General features: G+C 38.6%; 1 protein-coding gene across 2 annotated transcripts in view; it reads right to left on the reverse strand.

Annotated features, from left to right (window-relative positions):
• Positions 1–3817: 3817 nt before the first annotated feature.
• The window catches only part of CCR6 (C-C motif chemokine receptor 6), a 39619-nt gene continuing 19699 nt past the window's right edge, over positions 3818–23737 (reverse strand). For both annotated transcript variants that reach the window (XM_037817799.1, XM_037817798.1), the window contains 2 exons: positions 5698–5821; positions 3818–5596 (listed from right to left, as the gene is read on the reverse strand). In XM_037817799.1, the coding sequence (XP_037673727.1) occupies positions 4478–5596; positions 5698–5706 (1128 nt within the window). In that variant the 5' untranslated portion in view covers positions 5707–5821 and the 3' untranslated portion in view covers positions 3818–4477. The remainder of the gene's footprint in view (positions 5597–5697; positions 5822–23737) is intronic.

A 23737-nucleotide genomic window follows, 5' to 3' on the forward strand; every position in this document is an offset into this window, starting at 1 on the left:
CCCAACAATTTCTTTGAATACTCTTTCTAGACCTTTACCCTTCTCTTCCCCTTCTGGGACACCAATGAGTCTTAAGTTTGGATGTTTTATTTTATCTATCGTATCCTTGAGATCCATTTCAATTTTTTCGATTTTTTTCTCCGTTCTTTCTTTTGTTCTTTCATTTTATGTTCTGTGGACTTCTAGGACACTGAGACGTTGTTCAACTTCCTCTAATCTTGTATTGTGACTATCCAGAGTCTTTTTAATTTGGCCAACAGTTCCTTTTATTTCCATAAGATCTTCTATTTTTTTTATTTACTCTTGCAATGTCTTCTTTATGCTCTTCTAGGGTCTTCTTTATGTCCCTTATATCCTGCGCCATGGTCTTCTTCATGTCCTTTATATCCTTTGCCCTGTTTTCATTCCTCAATTGTAGTTCTTTGATTAATTGTGCCAAATACTGTGTCTCTTCTGATATTTTGATTTGGATGTTTGGAATTGGGTTCTCCATATTGTCTGGTTTTATCATATGCATTAAGATTTTCTGTTGTTTTTGGCCTCTTGGCATTTGCTTTGCTTGATAGGGTTCTTTCAAGTTGTAAAAAAAAATACCAATCTAATTTTTCAAAAATACAAGTTGGTGGTGCACACTTTCTCTAACTAATGAGCAGATGGCGTCTGCGAGTCACCTATACCCCTCAAGTCAGTTCTCTTCAACTTTGTCCTTGTGGTGTGTGAGGAAATAATTCTTGTGGGGTTCAATTGGAGAACTCAGTTTGGGTGTGTTGCTGGAGCCGTCCACCCTGAATGTGGGGCGTGTGTCTGGGTGGCTAGGGAGGCAGGGCAGCTTTAATATTCAAACCCCACATGTGTTTCTGGATATTCAAGGCCACTGCAAGGGTCTAAGCCTTCATTTCAGTTCTGCCCCATACCCTCTCTGTCACTGACCCACAAACCACCAGCATTGACATAGCATCCCTGGGTTTTCCAAGCGGGCCCCCTTCTCAGCTGTGATCTTCTAGGACCTCTGCTGAGGGAACGCTGTGCTACATCACAAGTGTGTGCCGTCCCTCAAGGGAAGCCCCAGGCTGCCGGGCTGTGCAGGGGCTCTCTCAGCCTGATGCAAAGATGGCTGAATGGGGCATCTCAACACCCCCCTCCTCACACAGTTCCTCCTTCCCAGCTCCGGGACAACTGGCACAGCTCTTGGCTGTGGGCACAGCCCCGGGCAGGAGTTTATCCAACCCTCCGGGGAGCCAGCTGCAAGCAGCGGGGTTTCTTTCTCCTTCTGGCTCTCCCCTCCGCTCCCCTGGCCCTGAGGGAATCTGCAGCGGGCTATCCTCCACGCCAGACACCGAGAGGCCGGCTCAGCCCGCTCCTGCCGTGCTTCACTGTGCGGTTCCCACCGTCGCAACTGCAGCCGCTCCTGAGTTTTTCTTTCTTTTTTTTTTTTTTAAAAAAGCACCAGTCCATCTCCAAACGCCAACCCCTGGCTTCCCCACACTGCAGCACGGCCGTGGGTCTTTCAGCCGGCTTACTCACTCGTTTCAGAATGCAGACTCCCAGTTTCATCAAGTGCATGTCTCCCGTGGTTCTAGCAGTCCTTGTCCAGCTGGTGCATCGCTGAAACCAGTATTCTGGGTCACCGTCTGGTTTTTATCTAGTATTTTTCATGGAGGCGTTTTTTTGCCCTGACTCACTTAGCCGCCATCTTAGATTCTCTCTTCCCCCATATTTTTGAAGTGAATAGTGCAGTGGTTCCTTCCATTGAAGTTTATTTTCCCAATATCAATTCTCCCCTCTCTTACAAAGCAAACAAATTTTTATATAGACACATGGCCATCTGGCCGAAGCCATTTCCTGGACATTCTTTCACCCAGTTGCAACCATCTGACTAATTAAATGCTGATAGAAGGGAGCAGGAGGGATTTCTATGTTTTTCAGGGTGTGCCCTTAAAGAGAAAGAAAAATCCATCTGCTTCCCCCTTATCCCCCTTTCTGTCAGCTAGAATGGAAATGTGATGGAGGGTGCTAGAGCAGCCCTTTTTGGACCATGAGGAAAGGCTCAGGTGGAGGGTAATAGCTTCTGCTGATTGTCCTGGGCTGTCTGCCTGGATGAGAATGCATGGAACCAAGGAACCAGAAAAGATATAGTTCTTGTCTTCAGCTCTCTTACAAATTTGCACACATAAATATGTATATGTACATGAATAGATGCATTGTTTATATGAGGATGTATTTTATTGATAAAAGACCGGAAGGTCCTAACTCCTAGTATAGTTGCCCCTATGAAGACATAGTGCTGACCAAGGCAGACAGCTGATTTCCCAAACATAGTAGAATAATGTTGGAAATGATGAAGAAGAGAGACAAAAAGTATTCAAACTGCTAGAGAGAGAGACACATGGAAAATCCAGGAAGAGACAGCTAGAAACCTGACAGTGAGAGAAGATATGGGGAAAATCTATGGAAAGAAGACACAAGAGAACTGTGAAAGAGCAACCCAGAGCTGTTTGATACAGAAGCAAACAACTCCTCCCATTTCAGTAACTCCTGAAGGAGTCAACACATCGTAGTGCCAAAAGGTTATCAATTTGTGTTTCCTGATGCCCCCAAACAGCAAGAAAAGATGATGTCTAATATACTGTGTTTGTGAAGAAATAAAGTATGTCATGCTCTTTAGAAACATTTTATTCATTATGACTGAAATTCTTAAGTTTCATTTATCTGAATTTCAGATTATACATAACAGCTCATTTCCCAGCTATGCCAAGTCAGCGAGATGTGTCTATGCCAGTTTTCAAACATAAACCTTATTCTCAGAGATCATACCAGTGGACGTGGTCATATTGAAAGAAGCATCTGCGTAATGTCTCTTTTGCTTTGATTTCTGCAGTTGACTGCTCAGACAGTGCTGCAAGGTTGTGAGGCACTGTAAACACCACAACGCGTGGTCAGTGGTTTCTGGGGCTGAGTTGAATCTGGGAGATATTCCTACTTCACATACAAAACACAGTTTTATTTCACAAAGCCGGAACCATGTTTTAAAAATACAGTAAGACACAATTCTGAATTTTGTAGAGAGATGTAGATAAAGCTTACAATAACAATACATTGTTTCAAACACCAAACTTGTCAGGCTTAAACATGTCAGTATTTTTGCAGTTCGTGGCAGTACTTTGCTCATACGTGTTTGTACTTAACTCATGTCAGTATTTTCCCACTTGTGCTCATGCAATTACATAGCACATTAAAAACTTTAGTTCTATGAACTTTCTACCAAGTTGAAGAGAGTTGTCAAAATCTGATTTCATAATTACCCTTAGATTTTGGGCAAAACCACTTTAAAATTCATAACAGAAGCCAACATAATTCTAGCTGTACTCTAGCTAAATCGAAACTCGTAATAACCAGAAGTCCTTAGCCGCACAGACCTTCAGCTCTACAATGGAAATGAAACAAAAGTTCTCTCTACCCTGTTCCAGCAAAGTTTTGTCTTCTTTTTTTTATAAAAAAAAAAAAACTATTCTTTTTATAACAAATTTTTTTTGAAACACTGAACACCTTAAACTGCACTGTATACATTCCAATTTCCTTACGATTCATTAAACAAATACTTATTAAGTCCCTTCTATATGCCAATTACTCTGCTAGGCACCATAAATACAGCTATGAACACAAAAACTATAGGTCCAATCTTCATGGAAATTTCAGTCTACAGAATTTTATGGGAGAGTTGCCAGTTGCAGATAATAGTTTGTCTTTAATAGGAAATATATTTTTATTTTTCTGATGCCCTGTTGTAGTCCAAACTGTCTTTACCCTTAGTAACAACTGAAACTAATATTTATTCAGCCATCTTTTCAACCTTCCATCACAGTTTTCCCAGTTTATGAATTCTTGAGCTTGATTTTCTTTTTTTTTTTTTTTCCCAATCTCATGTACACACAAAAGCAAAATGAGATAAAAACTCAAGCAGGTCAAATTTGTTGCTTATTATTAGATTTTGATGGGTAAATTGTTTAACCTTTGGCCTAGAATGAGTTATGTGGGGATTTTACTTCTTGTTGTTTCTGTTTTGGTGTTTCAAACCACATTAACATTTTGTGCTAGGACCAGAAGTAATCGTGGTCTATGGCTGCATCATGAATAATTCTGAAAATTTTCAAATTTGTAAGGAATCCACTTTCACTCAGCTTTTCCCAAACCTGTTTTGTGGAATCCCCACCCTGTGATATACAACCAGAGCAACAAAGCATTCTTTGTCAAGTCAATCTTTGGAATGCCACTAGTGACAGTCTACCCTTACCCATCACCATGCAGAGATTTATATCGTCCGTTAGCATATTAAATCTCTGATCCGCTGTCAGGACACTTTCTTCATTTTATTTAATTTCTTCATTTCCATGTCTTTGACCATGGACTATTTTTTGCCTCTCATCTACTAGCATGTTTCCAACATACTTCCAGAAATGTTCTCAGTTACACAAGCACATTACATTGTGAAGGATGATGCATTCTCGTTGTCCACTGTCTCGCTGATCTGTCTGGAGATGAAGGTTTCTGAATACATCCTGGAGCAAGAGAAGCCTGCTGACTTATGCTTTCTTCTCACACACCACAGGTCCTTCATGATCTTCAGAAAGTAGTTTCTAAACTTCTCACCAATAAAGGCATATAGCACAGGGTTGAGGCAGCAATGCAGAAAAGCCAAGACTTCGGTGATAATTTTGGTGTAGCCCATTAGCTTTTCGCTGCTGCAGGTTCGGTTCATTCTACCCATATTTGCTGCTGTCACTAGAAGTACCATATTATGAGGAATCTGGCAAATCAGAAACACGAGAACCACCGCTATAATCACACGGATGGCTTTGTGCCTTTTAGAATTCTGTGCTTGCACTAAGGTTTTGACAATAAACATGTAGCAAAAGAGCATAAACACCAATGGGATAAAGAAACCAAAAAGGAGCTGAAGCCCCAACATCAGCAATTTCCACTTGATGGGGTCCGAGACGTTGTGGTACTTGGGTTCGCAGACATCATGGCCTTGGATGTTGTACTTCTGATAGAACATGAAAGTTGAGCTGGAGATTATGATCGACACAACCCACACAACAAGACAGATTATTTTATTGTGGGCGAGTGTTTGGGATCTGAGCCTGAAAGATTTGGTTGCCTGTACGATGGCAATGTAGCGGTCCATGGTGATACAGGTCAAGAGCAACATGCCACAGTTAAAGTTGATGGAGTAGATACCTCTGATCAGTTTGCACATGGCATTGCTGAAAACCCAGGCTTCAGTAGCATGGTTCACTGCCCAGAATGGGAGTGTAAGGACAAACAGTATGTCTGCTATGGCCATATTCAAGAGATAAACATCTGTCATAGACTTGGCTTTCTTATAAAAAGCAAAGGTGATCACCACTAAAATATTTCCCAGTAAACCAAAGACACATATCAAAGAATAAGCAATTGGGACAAATAACTTGGAAAAACTTCTGACATCCCCTAAGGAACATAGAAAGGACTCATCACCCAAAAAGTAATCCCCATTATTAGTTGTCCAAAAATAATCTTCATTTTCATAATAAAGTTTGCTGAAATTCATTGGTTCCTGGGAAGTAAATAAAGACAAAGTTAGTTATTGTGCAATTTTCAAATAATCACAATTAACAGAAAGTATCCTCCCAGTCAAAAAATAAAATAAATGCTTACCTCACTCATTGTGATACCTGATCTGGGCAGCAAATGCAGGCCTGGGATAGAAGGGGAGTGAAGATTCAACCCTCTGGCTCACCAGCAGAGATAGTAGGAGAGTAAAAGTGAATCTAAGAAAAGACTAAAGCAAAATATATTATAAGTAAGACAAATACTCTCTGAGAGCCAATCTGGTTGGATTTGGTTGCCAGCAGGCCAGATTTGGCTGATGGCTGTAATTTGCCAACTGCTGATCTAGAGTATAAAGAGTGATATCAGCAAGACCACAGATATCAATTTGCACAAAACTCTTCACACAAAATTCAATTTAAGTTCAGTGAGATTCTACTGAATAAAATCTACGAAAGTACAGATGTGTTTATAATAATCTTAATATATAGTCCCAGCCTTCATATAGTTTCCAATATACTTCAATGATTTGCAACCAGGTATGCAAGTGAGAATCTTAAGTAGAACTTTTTGAAGTTTGGTTGTAAGGGTCATCCTGAGAAAATACTGAATAAGAATCTTTGACCTCGAAGGGGAGTAAGCAGTCATATATATATATATACTTTTAAAGCCACAGATCATCCCAACCCAACCTAGTTCACACCACTAATCTGGTGGGGTGGAGGTTCAAGGTGCAGGAAAGAAAGAGTAAGGCTGACACAGTTAGGAAAGGCTCACAGAGGAGGGGCTCATGAACTGCATCCATGGAGAATTTGGGCACATGAATGCAGAGAAGGGGCAATCTACTGCTGATGATTGGCACAGCCTGGGCTGAAAAGGAATAACGAGCAATGCATGTTTGCAAAACAGTCGCATGACTAGTTCGACCAAATCAACTTTATTGCTACCAAAGCCCAGTTACCGAGCATGCCATGTGCCGGGAATGCCAAGAGGGCTAATAAACGGGCCCGGCCTCAGGAAGTTTACCAGGAGACTGGGAAGGGACAGAGCTGAAGCCGTGGAGGAGGCTCTGATCACAAAGGACTTTGGACTCTCTCATTTGAAAGAGACTCAAACAGGAAAGAAAGAAGAAGTCTTTGCTAGTCTCATATTCAATTTTCTTTATTTGGCTTGGTTTCTGTTCTGCTTTCTTATCCCCCCAGACAAAAATCCTTGGTCTACATGATCTGATCATATCAAGTGTGCTTGCTAACCACTCACTCATTCTCTTCCTGTTTATCCTGCACTCCTGCTACGTGTGCCTAGCAAGGTTAAGAGGAAAGAGTAACGACAAAAGTGTAGGCCTTGATAGAGAGGGTAAAAACTTCTTGCATTACATCACACCGTGAGACATCAATCCTCACCCAGATTAAATGTTCATACCCAACATTTTGGGGGAATGAGTCAATATAACATAATGTTCACTCCAAATGTTGTTCTAGATATATTCCTTGTATAATTTGATTCTCATTTTGTTGCTTAGCGGTGGCTGATCAGGCAGCCTTCAGCCTCTTCCCTTCCATGATACTTGGAGCCTTAATTTGAAGTTGCTCGGCTGCCTCGCCAGCACTGCTTTGGACAGACCAGATGGGCTCTAGGTCACCTCTGTACTTTCACAACTGCCTGCAGGTGTACAGGTCTAGCCAAGTGTGTTAGAGGGCCCAGAAGAAGCATAAGATACAGCTCCGTGTTGCAAAAGCATATAAAGAGAGAAACTTACTAATCACATTACCAGATTAAACATATCAATCAATCAAAACATGTGCAAGACTTCTGCTTCTAGCCAAGATGGATTAATGAGGACCAAAAGTACCCTACTGCACTAAACAACTATAAAAAAATAGTTGAAACATATGAAATAACATTTGCTGTTATTCAAATTTCAAGAATATATGAAATAACATTTTTCAGACACTAGACAATAGAGGGCCCAGGATTATGGCCCCTGAGAGGAAGGAAAAGATGAGATGAGAAATGATATGAGTTCTGCTTGCCCCCCATCTTACTGTTAGAAGCAGTTTCCAGTCTGCAGAGGAGAGTGGGGTAACCCAAGCAGAGGGTGGCAGTCTTGTTCTTGTTAAATTGAGGAGGCAAACAGAGTTCAAGGAAAAGAAGGCAGCTTTTTGGCAAAGTGGAGTAAAAAGAGGTGGAGCCACATACAGAGAAATTAGAAAAACTACACAGGGATTCCCACAAGAGGAAGCTACACGAGATTAGAAGAAGAACTTCCAGAAAGGAAGGGGCAGAACAAATCTCAGAGCTTTTATGGGCTTTGAATATTTTGCTCCCACCAGACAGAATGGCAACACCTTGTAATACACAGGGTAGCATTCTCAGAAGTGTGTCACCTTGGAAGTACTGGGGCTAAAACAGCCCCTCATTAAATGCTGCTCTGTACCTGCCATAAAAAAGCTTATAAGAAAATCCCAAAGGATCCACCTGATTCCAAGAAACATAAACCTTATCCCAGAACAATGCTCAAAAATATTTAAAGAAATATAACAAAATCTGGCCCTCAACAATGTAAAGTTCACAATGTTTACCATCCAAACAAAAATTACCAGACATTTAAAGAAACAGGAAAATATGGCCTATAATCTACACAAAGAGACAGAGAAATGACAGAAATGATAGAATTAGAGGATAAAGATGTTCAAGCAGCTGGAATAAGTATGTTCCACATGCTCTAGGAGGTAGAGATGAAAGATATAAAAAAGAGCCAAATAAAGCTTTTATACATGAAATATACAACATACTAAATGAAAAATACACTTTTGGGGATTAACATCAGATTAGACACTGCAGAAGGAAAGACTAGTGAACTTCTTGGCATAGCAGTAGAAACAGAGAGAAAAAAAATTTTTTTTAATGAACAGAGAATCAGTGAGCCATGGGATAATACCAACCAGTTACACATGTAAACTGAGCCTCAGCGTTAATTAATCATGAGGTCATATGCTCTTAAACATTTATGTGCTGAATAGCAGAACTGCAAAACATACAAAGCAAAACTGACAAACTGCAAGGAGAAATAGACAAATAGACAAATACAAATATACAAATACACACTTATAGTTGGGCATTTCAACACTCCTTTCTCTGTAATTAATAGAACAAGCATAAGGAGAAGATATAGAAGACTTTAACAACATTATTAATCTACTTGACTTAATTGACATGTATAGAACATTCCACCCAAAAATAGCATAATACACATTCTTTTTAAGTGCATACAGAACATTCCAAAAGATAGATCTTATTATGAGACATAACACAAGACTCAAATTCAAAAGGATTGAGACAATCCTAAGTATGTTATCTGACCACAATGAAATGAAATGAGAAATCAGCTACAGCAAGTCATCTGGAAAGTTCCCGAGTCTGCCAGTTTGAATATTTGTGTCCCCCAAATGCCATTATCTTTGATGTCATCTTGTGTGGGCAGATGTTATCAGTGTTGATTAGATTGTAATTCTTTGAGTGTTTCTGTGGAGATGTGCCCCACCCAACTGTAGGTGATAACTGATGAGATAATTTCCATGGAGGCATGGCCCCACCCATTCAGGGTGGGCCTTGATCAGTGGAGCCATATAAATGAGCTGACAAACAGAAGGAACTCAGTACAGCTGAGAGTGAACATTTTGAAGAGGAGCTACAGCCAAGAGGGACACTTTGAAGAAAACACAGGAGCTGCAGATGAGAGACAGTTTGAAGATGGCCGTTGAAAGTAGACTCTTGCTCTGGAGAAGCTAAGAGAGGACAAATACCCCAAGTGCAACTAAAAGTGACATTTTTGAAGAACTGCAGCCTAGAAAGGAACGTCCTGGGAGAAAGCCATTTTGAAACCAGAACTCTGGAGCAGACGCCAGTCACATGCCTTCCCAGCTAACAGAGGTTTTCCGGACACCATTGGCCATCCTCCAGTGAAGGTACCCAACTGCTGATGTGTTACCTTGGACACTTTATGGCCTTAAGACCGTAACTGTGTAACCAAATAAACCCCTTTTATAGAAGCCAATCCATCTCTGGTGGTTTGCATTCTGGCAGCATTAGCAAACTAGAACACTGAGCATTTAGAAATTAAATAACACAATTCTAAATAACTGGTGGGTCATAGTAAAAATTACAAGGGAGATTAGGAAATGTTTTGAACTGAGGAAAATGAAAACACACATCGAAATTTGTGAGATGCAGCTAAAGCAGTGCTTAGAGAAATCTATAGAATTAAAAGGTTTATAGTGAAAAGCAAATGTCTCAAATTAATGATCTAAGTTTCCACTTTATAAAACTAGAAAAATAAGAAAAAATTAAACACAAGTAAGCAGAAAACATAAATAGTAAAGAAAATCAATGAAACAAACTGAGAAGGAAAAGTAAGACACAAATTTCCAATGTCAGGAATGAAAGGGGAACATTGCTACAGATCCTATAGATATTAAAGGAAAAATAAGGAAATGTTATACAATTTAAATGTAATGGATAAATGCCTTGAAAGAACCAAACTTCCAAAGCTCATTCAAGAAGAAATAGATAACATGAATAGCCTGTGTCTAATAATTATGTCAAATATATTATTAGAAACCTCTAGGCACATGTGGATTCACTGTGAATGCTACCAAACATTTAAGGAAGAAATAATGCCAATGCCAGAAATACTTGTGCAGAAAAATAGAAGAGGTGGGAATAATTCTTAACTCATTTTTGAAGCCAGAATTACCCAGATACCAAAATCAGCCTATTACAAGAAAACAAAACTATCAACAAATATCCCTCATGATCATATATGCAAATCACCTCAATTAAACATTGAAAAATTGAATCTAACAATACATATATAAAGAATAATGCATCATGACCAAATGAGGTTTATCCTGGGAATGGAAGATTGGCTCAACATTCAAAATCAGTCACTGTAATACACCATATTCACTAAAGAAGAAAAATTATATCATTATCTCAATAGATGCAGAAAAAGCATTTAAAAAATCAATATTCATTGAAATTAAAAATTCTCAGCAAACTAGGAATAATATGAATTTTCTCAGCATAAGAAAGAGCATCTTTGAAAAACACAGCCATATTCTCATACTTAATGATAAAAAACTAAACTACTTTATTTCCTGAGATCAAGAGCAAGACAATGATATCCACTTTCACCACTTTTATTCAACATTGTACTGGTGGACCTAGACATTGCAACAAGGCAAGAAAAGAAATAAAAGTGATGCAAATTAGAAAGGAAGAAACACATGTCACTTTTTTCGTTAAGACATGACCATCTATGTATAAAACCCAAAATAATCTACAAAAATATTACTAGAGTTTAGCAAAATTGAAGGATCTAAGAATAATATATAAAAATCAATTGTAATTCTATACTGCAGCAACAAACAATTCGTAATTGAAACTTCAAAAATTATAATAGCATCAAAAACCATAAAATGAAATACTTATGGATACAGCTAACAAAATAAGATTTGTAAGATTTGTATTTTGAAAACTACAAAACATTGCTAAGAGATAGGAAAGAATGAAGGGTTACATCATGTTCATGATTAAAAGATTCAATATTAAGATGTCAATTCTGCCCAAATTGATCTACATATATGATGTAATCTTAAGCAAAATTCTGGCAATATTTTTCATAGACATTGGCAAGCTGATTCTGATGCTTATATGGAAATTCAAGTGTCTTAGAATAACAAAACAATTTTGAAAAAGAGAACAAAATTGGAAAACTCACTTTACCTGATTTCAAGACTTGCTATAAAGCTACATTAATCATGACAGTCTGGTATTGGTGAAAGAACAGACACATAAATCAATGAAACAGAATATGGAGTCCAGAAATAGACCCACACGTAAATGGTCTATTGATTTTTAACTAAGATATCAAGGTAACTCAATGGAGGAAAGAACAGTCTTTTCAGTAAAGGGTGCTGTAATAACTGGATATTCATGTACAAAAAGTTGAACCTTAACCTCTTACCTCAGACTATACACAAAAAATTATCTCAAAATGAATTAGGCCTGAATGTGAGTGCTAAGACTATAAAATGTCTAGAAGAAAACAAAGGAGAAAGTCTTTATGACCTTGGGAGTGAAGAAATTTCTTATATAAATTGTAAAACACATTAACTGTAAAAGAAAAAAATGACAAATTGGACCTCATCAGAATTAAGTGTCTGCTCTTTGAATGGCATTTAAGAAAATGAAAAAGCAACCATTGAGTGGAAAAAATATTTATAAAATCATAACTGAATATGGATTTGTATCCAGAATATATGAAAACTCTTGTAACTCAATATTAGAAAGACAAACAATTCAATAAAAAATAGACAAAAAATTTGAACAGACAGTACACCAAAGAGAATACATAGATGACAAATAAGTATAAGAAAAGTTGTTCAACATCATTATCCATTAGGGAAATGCAAATTAAAACCATAGTGTGATACCATCCACAAGAAGTGTGGATAAAGATGTGGAGTAATTGGAATGCTTATAATTTGGTGACGGGAATGCAAAATTATACAGCCACTTAGGAAGATAACATAGCTAGCTGCTTCTTTTAAAGTTAAACATTCACTTACCATATGAATCAGCAGTCTGATTCCCAAGTATTTATTCAAGAGAAATGAAAATGAAATACTGTACTCAAGTGTTCATGGCAAGTTTATTCTTAATAGCCCCAGACTGGAAAGAATATAAATGTCCTTCAACTGGAGAGTGGGTAAATAAATTGTACTGTACCATAAAATAGAATACTACTTGACAAAAAAAGAAAGAAAGAAAGAAAGAAACCACTGATGCATGCTCCAACTTGGATGAATCTCAAAAAACATTTTGTTAGACAAAGAATCCCGACATGAAAGTCCATATACTGCACTGTTCCATGTATATAAAATTCTAGAGAAGTCAAAACAATCATGGCAGAAATCAAATCATTGCTTTGGATTAGGGATGAAAAGAAGAGATTGACTGGAAAGGGGCACTGGGACTTTTTTGTGATGATGGAAATATACCATATCATGATTTTGATACCTGACTGTACGCATTTGTCAAAATTCATTCAACTGCATATGTAAATTATACCTCAATAAAACTTATTAAAATATAACTGCACCCAGTTCCATTCAAATGTGGAGGTACAGCCAGTTGGTATCATAAAGTGTCAAAACAAGGGAGTGATCACGAAGACTGTGAGGGTTGCAGAAGATCCAAGAGAAAGTAAACTTGAGATCAGCTCTGAAGGATGGAAAAGATACAGAATGGGGGAAGGGATGGAGAGTGCAAGTCACATGGGAAGGAGGGTGGAAGCGATGGAAGGAGGGGAAGGCATGAAGACAGGAAGACTTGGGACACCTTAGAGAAGAGTGAGGAGAAGATGCTCTTAGGAAGTGGTGGAGATTTGTGTAGTTATTATGAGGTCAGACAGAATGTCAGACCAAGGAAATGAGGCAGTGGCCAACATGGATTCCTGAGTGAGTAGGGGGTTAGGGATGGGATTTAGCAAAATTCATAGTATATGGAGATTAGCTTGGTAATGATGTGAATGATGACCACAGATAAAAATTTGTGAAGGATGGCTCAGCATGCCATGTAGTAAGTATCTTGTTGGAATCCCCATTTAAGGGAAATATTTTTTTTAACTGCACTGTGATATATAATGCTTTCTGAATTCTAAATTAAGTTAAAATGTTTATGAAATATTTATCAAGATAGGCACTGAGAGAGATAACGAACAAAATGCAAGCTCTAGCTTCAAGAACCTGACAGTAAACAATGCTAACAATAATAGTGGGATGTACGATGAAAAAGTGATTAACTCCTGGGAAAGAGAAATTCAATGTTAGGAAAGGCTTTGCAGTGGACTCAGGTTATAAAGTGATTTTGGAAACTCAAGCCTGGTGGAAGCACATTGTAAGCAGAGACTTTGGAAGTTTGGTCTAAATTCTTTCCTACTCAAGAGATCAGCATTTAATTTCTTTTAATTTACTCCTATTCCTGATTATGTTGTAAGCCTCTTAATAACAGAAAGTCACATTAAGCCGAAATTTGTAAATTCCCTATTTCTTAGGTTAGGGTAATGTACTGTGAGTAATTTCAGTATGTAACTCTGGATAATGGCAAATTTAATGCTGCTGTGGTTAAGAATCAGTGTTCTGAATAAGAGGATTGTGGCCAAGTTTACCGTATGCCAGTTACTCAAAGTAATTAGAAATGATTCAGGCTTCCCCAAACCAACTGTTTCACCACAAAACATGTGTGAATTGTTTTAAAGGAAATTATATTGGTGACAGATTGGAATCTGTGTCACCACAACACCTGAAGAAACATGTTCATATTTTGCTCAAATAGAAGACCTCAAATCTTCAATAGCAATTATTAGCTCTTTAGAGAAACAAACTGTGCATTTTATGTTAGGAAAAGTTTGATGGTAAGGGAACTGAGAAGTTTAAAAATAGGTATTTCTGTACCTTCATTAATGATCTGCGAGTAAAAATACTGAGTGTCATCTACCAGTGGCAGATGAGAGATACAGGGAAATGGATTATAATCTTTTGTCCATTTCACTAGTGAACCAAAAAACCAACAATACTAAAAACAAGGTGCCATGCTTGATGTTGTTTTTAAGTGTCATCATTTTCTTTCTCACCCCTTAAAGCCATCATGAACCACAATAAGCCAGAACTTACAATGGGATCATTCAAATACATACAAAATACCTTTAGTTCAACTGACTCTTAAAATGTAATTTACTTTGGAATTTAAATGTTTCCCACATCAGTATTTCTCAAACAGGTAGGTGTGCTGGTTTGAATCTATTACGTCCCTCACAAAAGCCATTTTCTTTAATGCAATCTTGTAGGGGAAGACATCAGTTTTTTGATTAGTGTGGAAGCTTTTGATTGAATGTTTCCATGGAGATGTGACCCACCCAACTGTGGTGAGACTTTTTGATTAGATTATTTCCATGGAGGTATGGACCCTGCCCATTCAGAGTGGGTCTTGATTAGTTCACTGGAGTCCTTAAAGAGCTCACAGAGAGAAGGAGCTCAGAGAAACTGAGAGACACATTTTGGAGAGAAGCTAAGATATGTAATCCAGAGTTCACCCCTGGGAGAAACTAAAAGCCAACACAGATGCAGATACTTAGAGATGCTGGGAGATGCCGACAAAAAGATGTTTGGAGATGCTAAGGTAAGAGATGAAGCCCAGAGTTTGCCCTGGAGAAGCTAAGAGAGGACCCCCAGATGCTTAGAAAGAAATATCCTGGGAGAAAAAGCACAGAGGCCGAGACAGAGAAGCTAAGAGAGACAGAAGCCCGGAGACATTTTGGAAAAGCCAGTTTGAAACCAGAACCCAGGAGCAAAGGACCAGTAGACACCAGCCATGTGCCTTCCCAGCTGACAGAGGTGTTCTGGATGCTATCGGCCTCTCTTCAGTGAAGGTATCCTCTTGTTGCTGCCTTAGTTTGGACACTTTTATGGCCTTAGACCAGCAAATTTGTAACCTAATAAATCCCCTTTATAAAAGCCAATCCAGTTTTCATAAATGGAGGTGGGGCAAGATGGTGGCACAGAAATGTGTGGAATTTATTTAGTCCTCTAGGGTAACTAGTAAATATCCAGGAACAACTAGTAAATAGTCTGGAACAACTGTTGGGGGACATCCGTGACTGGATACACATTGTACACCAGCCTGGAATCGGTGGAATAGCTGAGATTGCAGCATAGAATTGTAAGTAAACATCCCCAAACTGCAGAGCTGGTGTTCCTCCCCCACTAGCCTGTTGGACTGAGCTGAAACACTTCTCTGTGGAATAAAGAAGCACTTTCCTGGAGCGAGGGAAAGTAACTCAACCAAGCTCCAATTGCCATTTTAATTAACAAATTTGGACTACTGAATACAAGCTACAAGCACAGATAAACCTGGAGCAAGCAGGAAAGGAAACTGAGGTCCATCTTGGCAGAAAGGAGACAGGGCTGATAAAAAAAATACATCAATGAATAAAAACAGAGGTTTTTGGAGACAGCTGAGCTCAGAATACTGGAAAACAGCTGTGTCCTATGAAGAGGGGCACAGAGAATCAGGTACCAACACGGGCTGACTGGTGAAACTGGGGGCCTAAGGACTGGCTCTGAAAAGGGGCTTTCTCTCTTTTTCCATTTTGTTTCTCTCATCCTAAGTAGCTCATTAGAGAAAGCCTCAGGCATTTCCAATTCTCAGTGCTAACCCAGGCAAGGGTGGAGTTACAGAGTCAGAGAGACAAGGGAGGAATTCAAGTGTAGAAGATAACTCCCTAGGGGTGTATCTTACCTAAGAAAAGGGAGGCAGGGCCCAGCTCAAGTGGCAGCCCTTTCTCAGGGAACTCAGACACCAGGGCCTGAGAGAAAACAAAACAAAAAGAAAAACCAACAACCCAGAAACAACTTAAGCTTGGCTTCTGACACACTTGGCCCCTGGCCAAGACAGGATCCACTGAGAATTAAAGGGACCACACCTCTTTACATGAGTGGGGAGCTGCAGGCTGACAAGCACCACCTGCTGGGCAGGATAGGAAAAGCACAGAGTCTAGAGGAGACCTCAAGGGAAGTCTCACAATCTGCTGGGTCTCATCCTCAGGGAAACCTGATACTGAATACACCCTTCTCCTGAGACATGGGCCTCTCTGGTCTGGGAAAATCTGATTGGGATAATCAGGGAAACCAGATACCTAAACAACAAAAAATTACAGTTCACACTAGGAAAAATGAAGATATGGCCCAAAGGAACAAACTTATACTTCAACTGAGATACAGGAATTGAAACAACTAATTATTAATCAAACAAATCTCCTAAATCAATTTAAAAATCAAATCAATGAGTTGAGGGAAGATATGGCAAAAGAGATGAAGGATATAAAGAAGACATTGGACAAACATAAGGAAGAATTTGAAAGTTTGAAAACACAATTGGCAGAACTTATGGGAATGAAAGGCACAATAGAAGAGATGAAAAAAAAAAAAAACCAATGGAGCCATACAACAGCAGATTTGAAGAGGCAGAAGAAAAGATTCATGATCTGGAGGACAGGACATCTGAAATATTACACACAAAAGAAAAGATAGGGAAAAGAGTGTAAAAATATGAGCAGCATCTCAGGGAACTGAATGACAACATGAAACACATGAATGTATGTGTCATGGGTGTCCCAGAAGGAGAAGAGAAGAGAAGAGAAAAGGGGCAGAAGCAATAATAGAGGAAATAATCACTGAAAATTTCCCATCTCTTTTGAAAGACATAAAATTACAGATCCAAGAAGCACAGCATACCCCAAACAGAATAGATCTGAAAAGACGTACTCCAAGAAACTTAATAATCAGATTATCAAATGTCAAAGACAAACAGAGAATTCTGAAAGCAGCAAGAGAAAATTGATCCATCACATACAAGGGAAGCGCGATAAGAATATGTGTGAATTTCTCAGTAGAAACCATGGAGGTGAGAAGGCAGTGGTATGATATATTTAAAATACTAAAAGAGAAAAACTGCCAAGCAAGAATTCTCTATCTGGCAAAGCTGACCTTCAGAAATGAGGGAGAATTTAAAATATTCTCAGACAAACTGTGAGCAAGATACCTGCTCTACAGGAAATATTAAAGGGAGCACTACAGGCAGATAGGAAAAGAGAGAAGAGAGAGATTTGGAGCACAATTTTGGGTGATGGTAGCACAATAATGTAAGTACACTGAACAAAGATGACTGTGAGTACAGTTGAAAGAGGAAGTTTAGGGGCATGTAGGACACCAGAAGGAAAGATAGTAGATAAAGACTGGGATTGTATAACTTAGTGAAACCTAGAGTGGTCAATGATTGTTTTTAAATGTACAAATGTTTTTACATGAGCGAGAACAAATGAATGTCAACTTTGCAAGGTGATAAAAATGGGGTGGTATTGTGGAAAAAATGCAATCAATGCAAACTAGAGTCTATAGTTAGCAGTCACGTTGTAATATGCTTCCATTAATTGTAACAAAGGCAATATACCAAAGCTAAATGTCTATAAGAGGGGGATATAAAGGAGGACTGTGGGATTCTTGGTGGTGGTGTTGTCTGACTTTTTTATTGTATTGTATTTTACTTTTGTTTTTTCTTTTGTTGCTTTTTCATTGTCCTGTTTTCTTTTTTTCTTTTTTTCTTTTTACATTTTTCACCTCCTCCTCTCTCTTTGTGGAAGAAATGGAAATGCCCTTATATAGATAGTGGTGGTGAATGCATAACTATGTGATTGTACAAGGAACCATTGATTTTTTACTTAGGATGGAATGTATGGTGTGTGAATAAAAACATCTAAAAAAATAAACAGAAGGATACAAGTGCTGGAGAAAATGTGGAGAAAGGAATGTAACTAATCACCATTGGTGGGGGAGTAGAATGGTGCAGCCCATCTGGAGAGCAGTGTGGTGGTTCCACAGGAAGCTAAGCATGGGGTTGCCATATGATCCTACAACTGGGTTATTGGGTATATACTTGGAAGAACTGAAAAGAGGGACACAAATGGACATTTGCACAGTGGGGTTTATGGTGTCAGTATTCACGATTTGCAGTAGATAGAGGTGGCCTAAGGGTACATCTACTGATGAACGGAGTGGTGAACTGTGGTGTATACATACAATGGAATATTGATCTGCTACAAGAAGGATTGAAGTTGTGAGGTGAATGGACATTGAGGACAGTATGTTGAGTGAAATAAACCAGAATTAAAAATAAAACATTATAATGCCTCACTAATATGGACTAACTATAATGTGCAACCTCTGAGAATTGAGTCTGAGAGCATAGGTTATCAGGGAAAGTCTTGTTGTAAAGGTTCCTAGATTGTAAGCTCTTACAGCAGTTACATCTATTCCTGAGTTGTAATGGATATGTCTAAATTCTGAGATATTGAGCTCTTTGGGTATAACCTGGTCAGTCCCTGGAACTTTGGGTAACTGTGTGACACCTGAGACTCAGAGCGAGAGTCCGGCAGCTATGAATGTCAGCATTATCCCATATAGCAAATGTTAAGTTCTCTGAAAAAAAAAAAGAGATCAGACTTCAATTAGAGATATGAACAAAATGGACTCGGTTAGGACTAAGGTAAATCAGACTAAAGAGAAAAAGACAATATTGATGGTGTTTTTAAAACTTCAACTTCTGTGTGAGACAAAAGGAAGAGATGTTTATTAGGTGCAAAATCTGTATTTTTTGTAACACACTATATGATTAAACTCGTATGGTCAGTTTATTCAAACAACATAATTACAAGGAACATTGAATAGGGAGTTAAATCTGGTTGATTTGTACAGGTAGTGTGAAGTCCCAATACACCCCAGAGTAATTTGGGCAGAGAATAAAAATGTGTTTGCAAAGCCCCCTTGAGGGACTGGGGGAAAGTACGGAAATACTAATTTTCCCTGCCTGGGGAATTAATGGTATTCTCAGAAGCATTGGGGGCTACCAATGTAGAAGGCCAAGCCCTTGATCTTGGAGCTCACCCTTTTGAAGTTTGTTACTGCAAAAGAGAGGCTAAGCCTACTTAAAATCATGCCAAAGAGTCACCAACAGAGAACCTCTTTTATTGCTCAGATGTGGTCTTTCTCTCTAAGCCAACTCTGCAGGTAAACTCACTGCCTTCTCCACTGTGTGGGACATGACTACCAGTGGTGTAAATCTCCCTGGCAAAGTGGGACATGACTTGCAGCGATGAGGTAGGCCCTGGCATTGTAGTATGGAGAAAGCCTTCTTGACCAAAAGGGGGAAGAGAAATGAACAAAATAAAGTTTTAGTGGCTGAGAGATTTCAAATGGAGTAGAGAGGTCACTCTGGAGGTTATTCCTATGCATTATATAGATATCCCTTTTTAGTTTTTGGTGTATTAGAATAGCTCGAAGGAAATACCTGAAACTGTTGAATTTCAACCCAGTAGCCCTTATTCTTGAAGATGATTGTATAACTATGTAGCTTACACTGTGTGACTATGTGACTGTGAAAACTTTGTGGCTCCAGCTCCCTTTATACAGTGTATAGACAGATGAATAGAAAAATGAGGACAAAAAGTAAATGAATAATAGGGAGATATGGGTGGTGTAGGATGTTTTGGGTGTTCTTTTTTACTTTAACTTTTATTCTTATTCTTTTTTGTGTGTGGTAATGAAGATGTTCAAAAACTGTGGTGATGAATGCACAACTATATGATGGTACCGTGAACAACTGATTGTACAACATGGATGATTGTATGGTATGTGAACATATCTCAATAAAATTGAATTTTTTCTAAAAAAAGCCAATCCATTTCTGGTATTTTGCATAATGACATCTTTAACAAACTGGAACAGGAGGTATACAAATAATTCTACAAAGCAAATTGGTATGAACAATATCTGCACAACAAACTGTTCAAAAGTTCCTTCTGGAGGAAGAGTTTCAAGAGTTCTAAAGGGGAATCATATGAGGACACACTTTAGATATATTGTTTTATTCAATATGGTTTTACAATTAGCATCCCCTTTTCTAATATTTGGCTGTGTTAAGTAAAATGTTCATCATCACCACCTCAATAATTCTCCACTATCACTACCTGCCTGTGAGTTAGCCCCTCAGGGGACTTTCTGATTCTCTCAGGTCAATAAGGTATAATTTAGCACACGATATGGCATGCATCAAGTGAAACACTTGTATGTCTAAAAGGGCAGGCATTCCTGGGAGTTTCATTTACCACAAAAGTCGTGTCATATTGACTAAAGTCTTAATCAATATAGTATCAAATGATTCTGCAGGTAGTGTTCCAGCCTAAACCCATATTTTCTAAGAGGTGGGTTGGAAAATGTAGGTAAGACTTTGGAATCTCACAAGGTGTATCTTTGAGTTGGCGTGAGACACCAGTGTTCTCTCCTCTACACCTCGTTGACCCCTCTTTAAGAGGAACTATTAAAACCATCATCGTATGGTTTGACTAAAAACCTTCATCTGTCTTGCTTCCTCTTCTGACCTGATTTTATCCTCACCTAGCCCTGAACATAGCAAGACATTTTGTATTGGATGAATTAATGAGTCTATTTCTCAGGTCACAGTTTGGAAACCAGGGTAGTCTTGTCCAAAGTTGCCTGGTGCCCTTCTTTCCCAAGGGTAAATCCCATAGGTAAATCAGTACTATTTGGGCACAGTCATCCAATCAACTAGAAATCATTTACTTTCACTTTCATCTAGATCATTTCTCCATCCTGATCACTCACTAATTTCAGACTTAAGAGCAGGAAACACAATGTCAAGGAGTCAGGTACAAGGAAAGTGCTGGTGGTCGGCAGAATAACGGTTCCCACAAGAAGCCATTCCCTAATCCCTGAATCTGTGACTATGTTACCTTACATGGCAAAAGGGACTTTGCAGATGTGATTAAGGGTACTTATTTAGAGATGGGGAGATTATCCCAGATTATACAGGTGGGCATAATCTAATCAGGAGTTCTTAAAAGTGGAGATCCTTGTTCAACTGAGTCAGAGAGATAAAACAAAAGTAGAGAAGAGATTTAAAGCAAGGGACTCAACCCATCATTTCTGACTTTGAAGATAGAAGAAGGGGGCTGGGGTGCAAGCCAAGGAAACTGGGTGGTCTCTACAACCTGGGAATGGAACTCAATTGACAGGCAAGAAAATAGGGATCTCAATCCTACAAACATAAGGAACTGAATTCTTCCGACATCCTCATTGGGCAAGGAAATGATCCTCCCCTACAGACTCCAGAAAGGAATGCAGCCTTGCCAACACCTTGGTTTTAGAGTAAGACCTTATGACTTCCAGAACTGTAAGATAATAAATGCGTGCTCTTTAAGCCAATCGGTGGTAATTTGTTATGACAGGGATAGAAAACTAATGCGATGCTTAATAAATGTAGCCTGTGAAAATTATTAATTTATTTTATTTTTAGGCTAAATTATTGAAACTATAATGTTTACAATGAGTTAAGGGATAGTTCTATCAACTCTGCACTCGTCAAAGTTACTAAGTAATTTAGAGTTTCACCCTGGAAAAAAATGCACAACTGAAATCAGTTGAAGCAACATGGCCATGATGATGAGGAAAATGCACTCTGTTCAGAACTGGAATTGTTTAGCCTAAAAAAATGAAGGGTCAGATAGAAATTGGGTCATCAATCACATGTAGGGTTGCCATTTAAAAGAAAGTTTAAGTATCTTCTTGATCAAAAGGGGGAAGTAAAAGGAAATGAAATAAGCTTCAGTGGCAGAGAGATTCCAAAAGGAGCCGAGAGTTCACTCTGGTGGGCACTCTTACGCACACTTTAGACAACCCTTTTTAGGTTCTAATGAATTGGGGTAGCTAGCAGTAAATACCTGAAACTATTAAACTACAACCCAGAACCCATGAATCTCGAAGACAATTGTATAAAAATGTAGCTTATGAGGGGTGACAATGTGATTGGGAAAGCCATAAGGACCACACTCCACTTTGTCTAGTTTATGGATGGATGAGTAGAAAAAATGGGGGAAACAAACAAACAAACAAACAAAGGCACCCAGTGTTCTTTTTTACTTTAATTGCTCTCTTTTACTTTGATTATTATTCTTGTTATTTTTGTGTGTGTGGTAATGAAGGTGTCAGGGATTGATTTTGGTGATGAATGCACAACTGTGAACAATCGAATGTACGATTTGTTTTGTATGACTGCATGGTATGTGAATATATCTCAATAAATTAAAAAAAAAAGAAAAGAAAGTGTAAGTGTATAGAGTTTATACCAAGGTGGGAAAATGACCAATAAGTGGAGATGAGACGATATAAATAGATTTTGTGCTAACATTAGGAGGAATGTTTGAACAGGTCAACAAGAACGACACGGGCTGCCTCAGAAGACGGTTAACACTCAAGCACAGGTGAGAGTCCTAACTGCACATGAGGTGGGTCAGTGCCCAACACTTCCTGAATCGGAATCTCTGGAGATTCTGAAAATCTCTGGAAAGTGAAATGGTTAACAGCAGCCTGTGACTCTCCCCTTTCTGCTGGAGACACCTAGGAATGATGAATCTTGGCCAGACCTTCTTGCAAATACACCAACAGTGTTTACTACTGGATACCTGGGACGCCCTATCTAAAGAGTGTTTTAAGCAGAATATACTTGTGTGCCTAGATTGATTATTGCATCTAAGCCTGGATTTTATGGATTATGGGGTAAGTTTCTTTGGAGGATGGGAAGTAGCCATATGGACATCTTCTATCTGTGTGATGAGTGGAATAAAAATCAGGAGCCTTTGAGAATAAGTTTTTGCATGTACTCTTCAGAAAGCTTCATATTAATCTGTAATCAAAACATGTCCTAATGCCCCCCAAAAAAGGATTTTAGTAAGTTATGCCTGATGATGCCTTTCCTGGGTCCTCCAGGAAAGGAATGTTTCTCTGTGCCTAATGATTGCCTGTATCTTTGGAATCATTAGTAAAGTTTGGTGTTAGGTAAGATCTATGATTCCTGTAGATGTCTGATTGACAACTCAACTCTTGGTGTCCGTACAATCTCCATGTTATTTTTATGCATATTCATGCTTGGAAACTGTGGTGCCACAGGGAATTCAAATTATTGGACTACATCAGCACCAGAGATGCTCAAAATAAATAGGAAGGAAAGAGGGAAGGAAGAAAGGAAGGAAGGAAGGAAGGAAGGAAGGAAGGAAGGAAGGAAGGAGACCATGTTGGTCTCTAACTTAGAGAGTATCCAATCACTCAGAACTCATACACAACAAAAACTATGCAGGCCTTGAGCTAACTCCTGATTGATTCTCTTGTCACTATGGACAAACTTCAGATTTAGAAATCAACTTTTATGAAAAGATACATCTTTGAATGGTTTCTTCCATTTCTAGAGGTTTGTAATGAGAAATTAAAACTTCATATTGCTTGTGCATTTAAGGATTGAAACCATATGAATATATTACCCTTTTTAATGGAATACAAATGTGCTAAGATCTCACCAAGAAATAGGTGTATGCCGGTGATAGGTGATAGCTTAGCCTCTGCCTTTCGACTTTTAACACATGAAAGATTTTGTTACCACACATCGAAAGAGTTAGTTAAAA

This window comes from Choloepus didactylus, chromosome 24, assembly GCF_015220235.1.
Source record: "Choloepus didactylus isolate mChoDid1 chromosome 24, mChoDid1.pri, whole genome shotgun sequence".
NCBI lineage: Eukaryota > Metazoa > Chordata > Mammalia > Pilosa > Megalonychidae > Choloepus > Choloepus didactylus.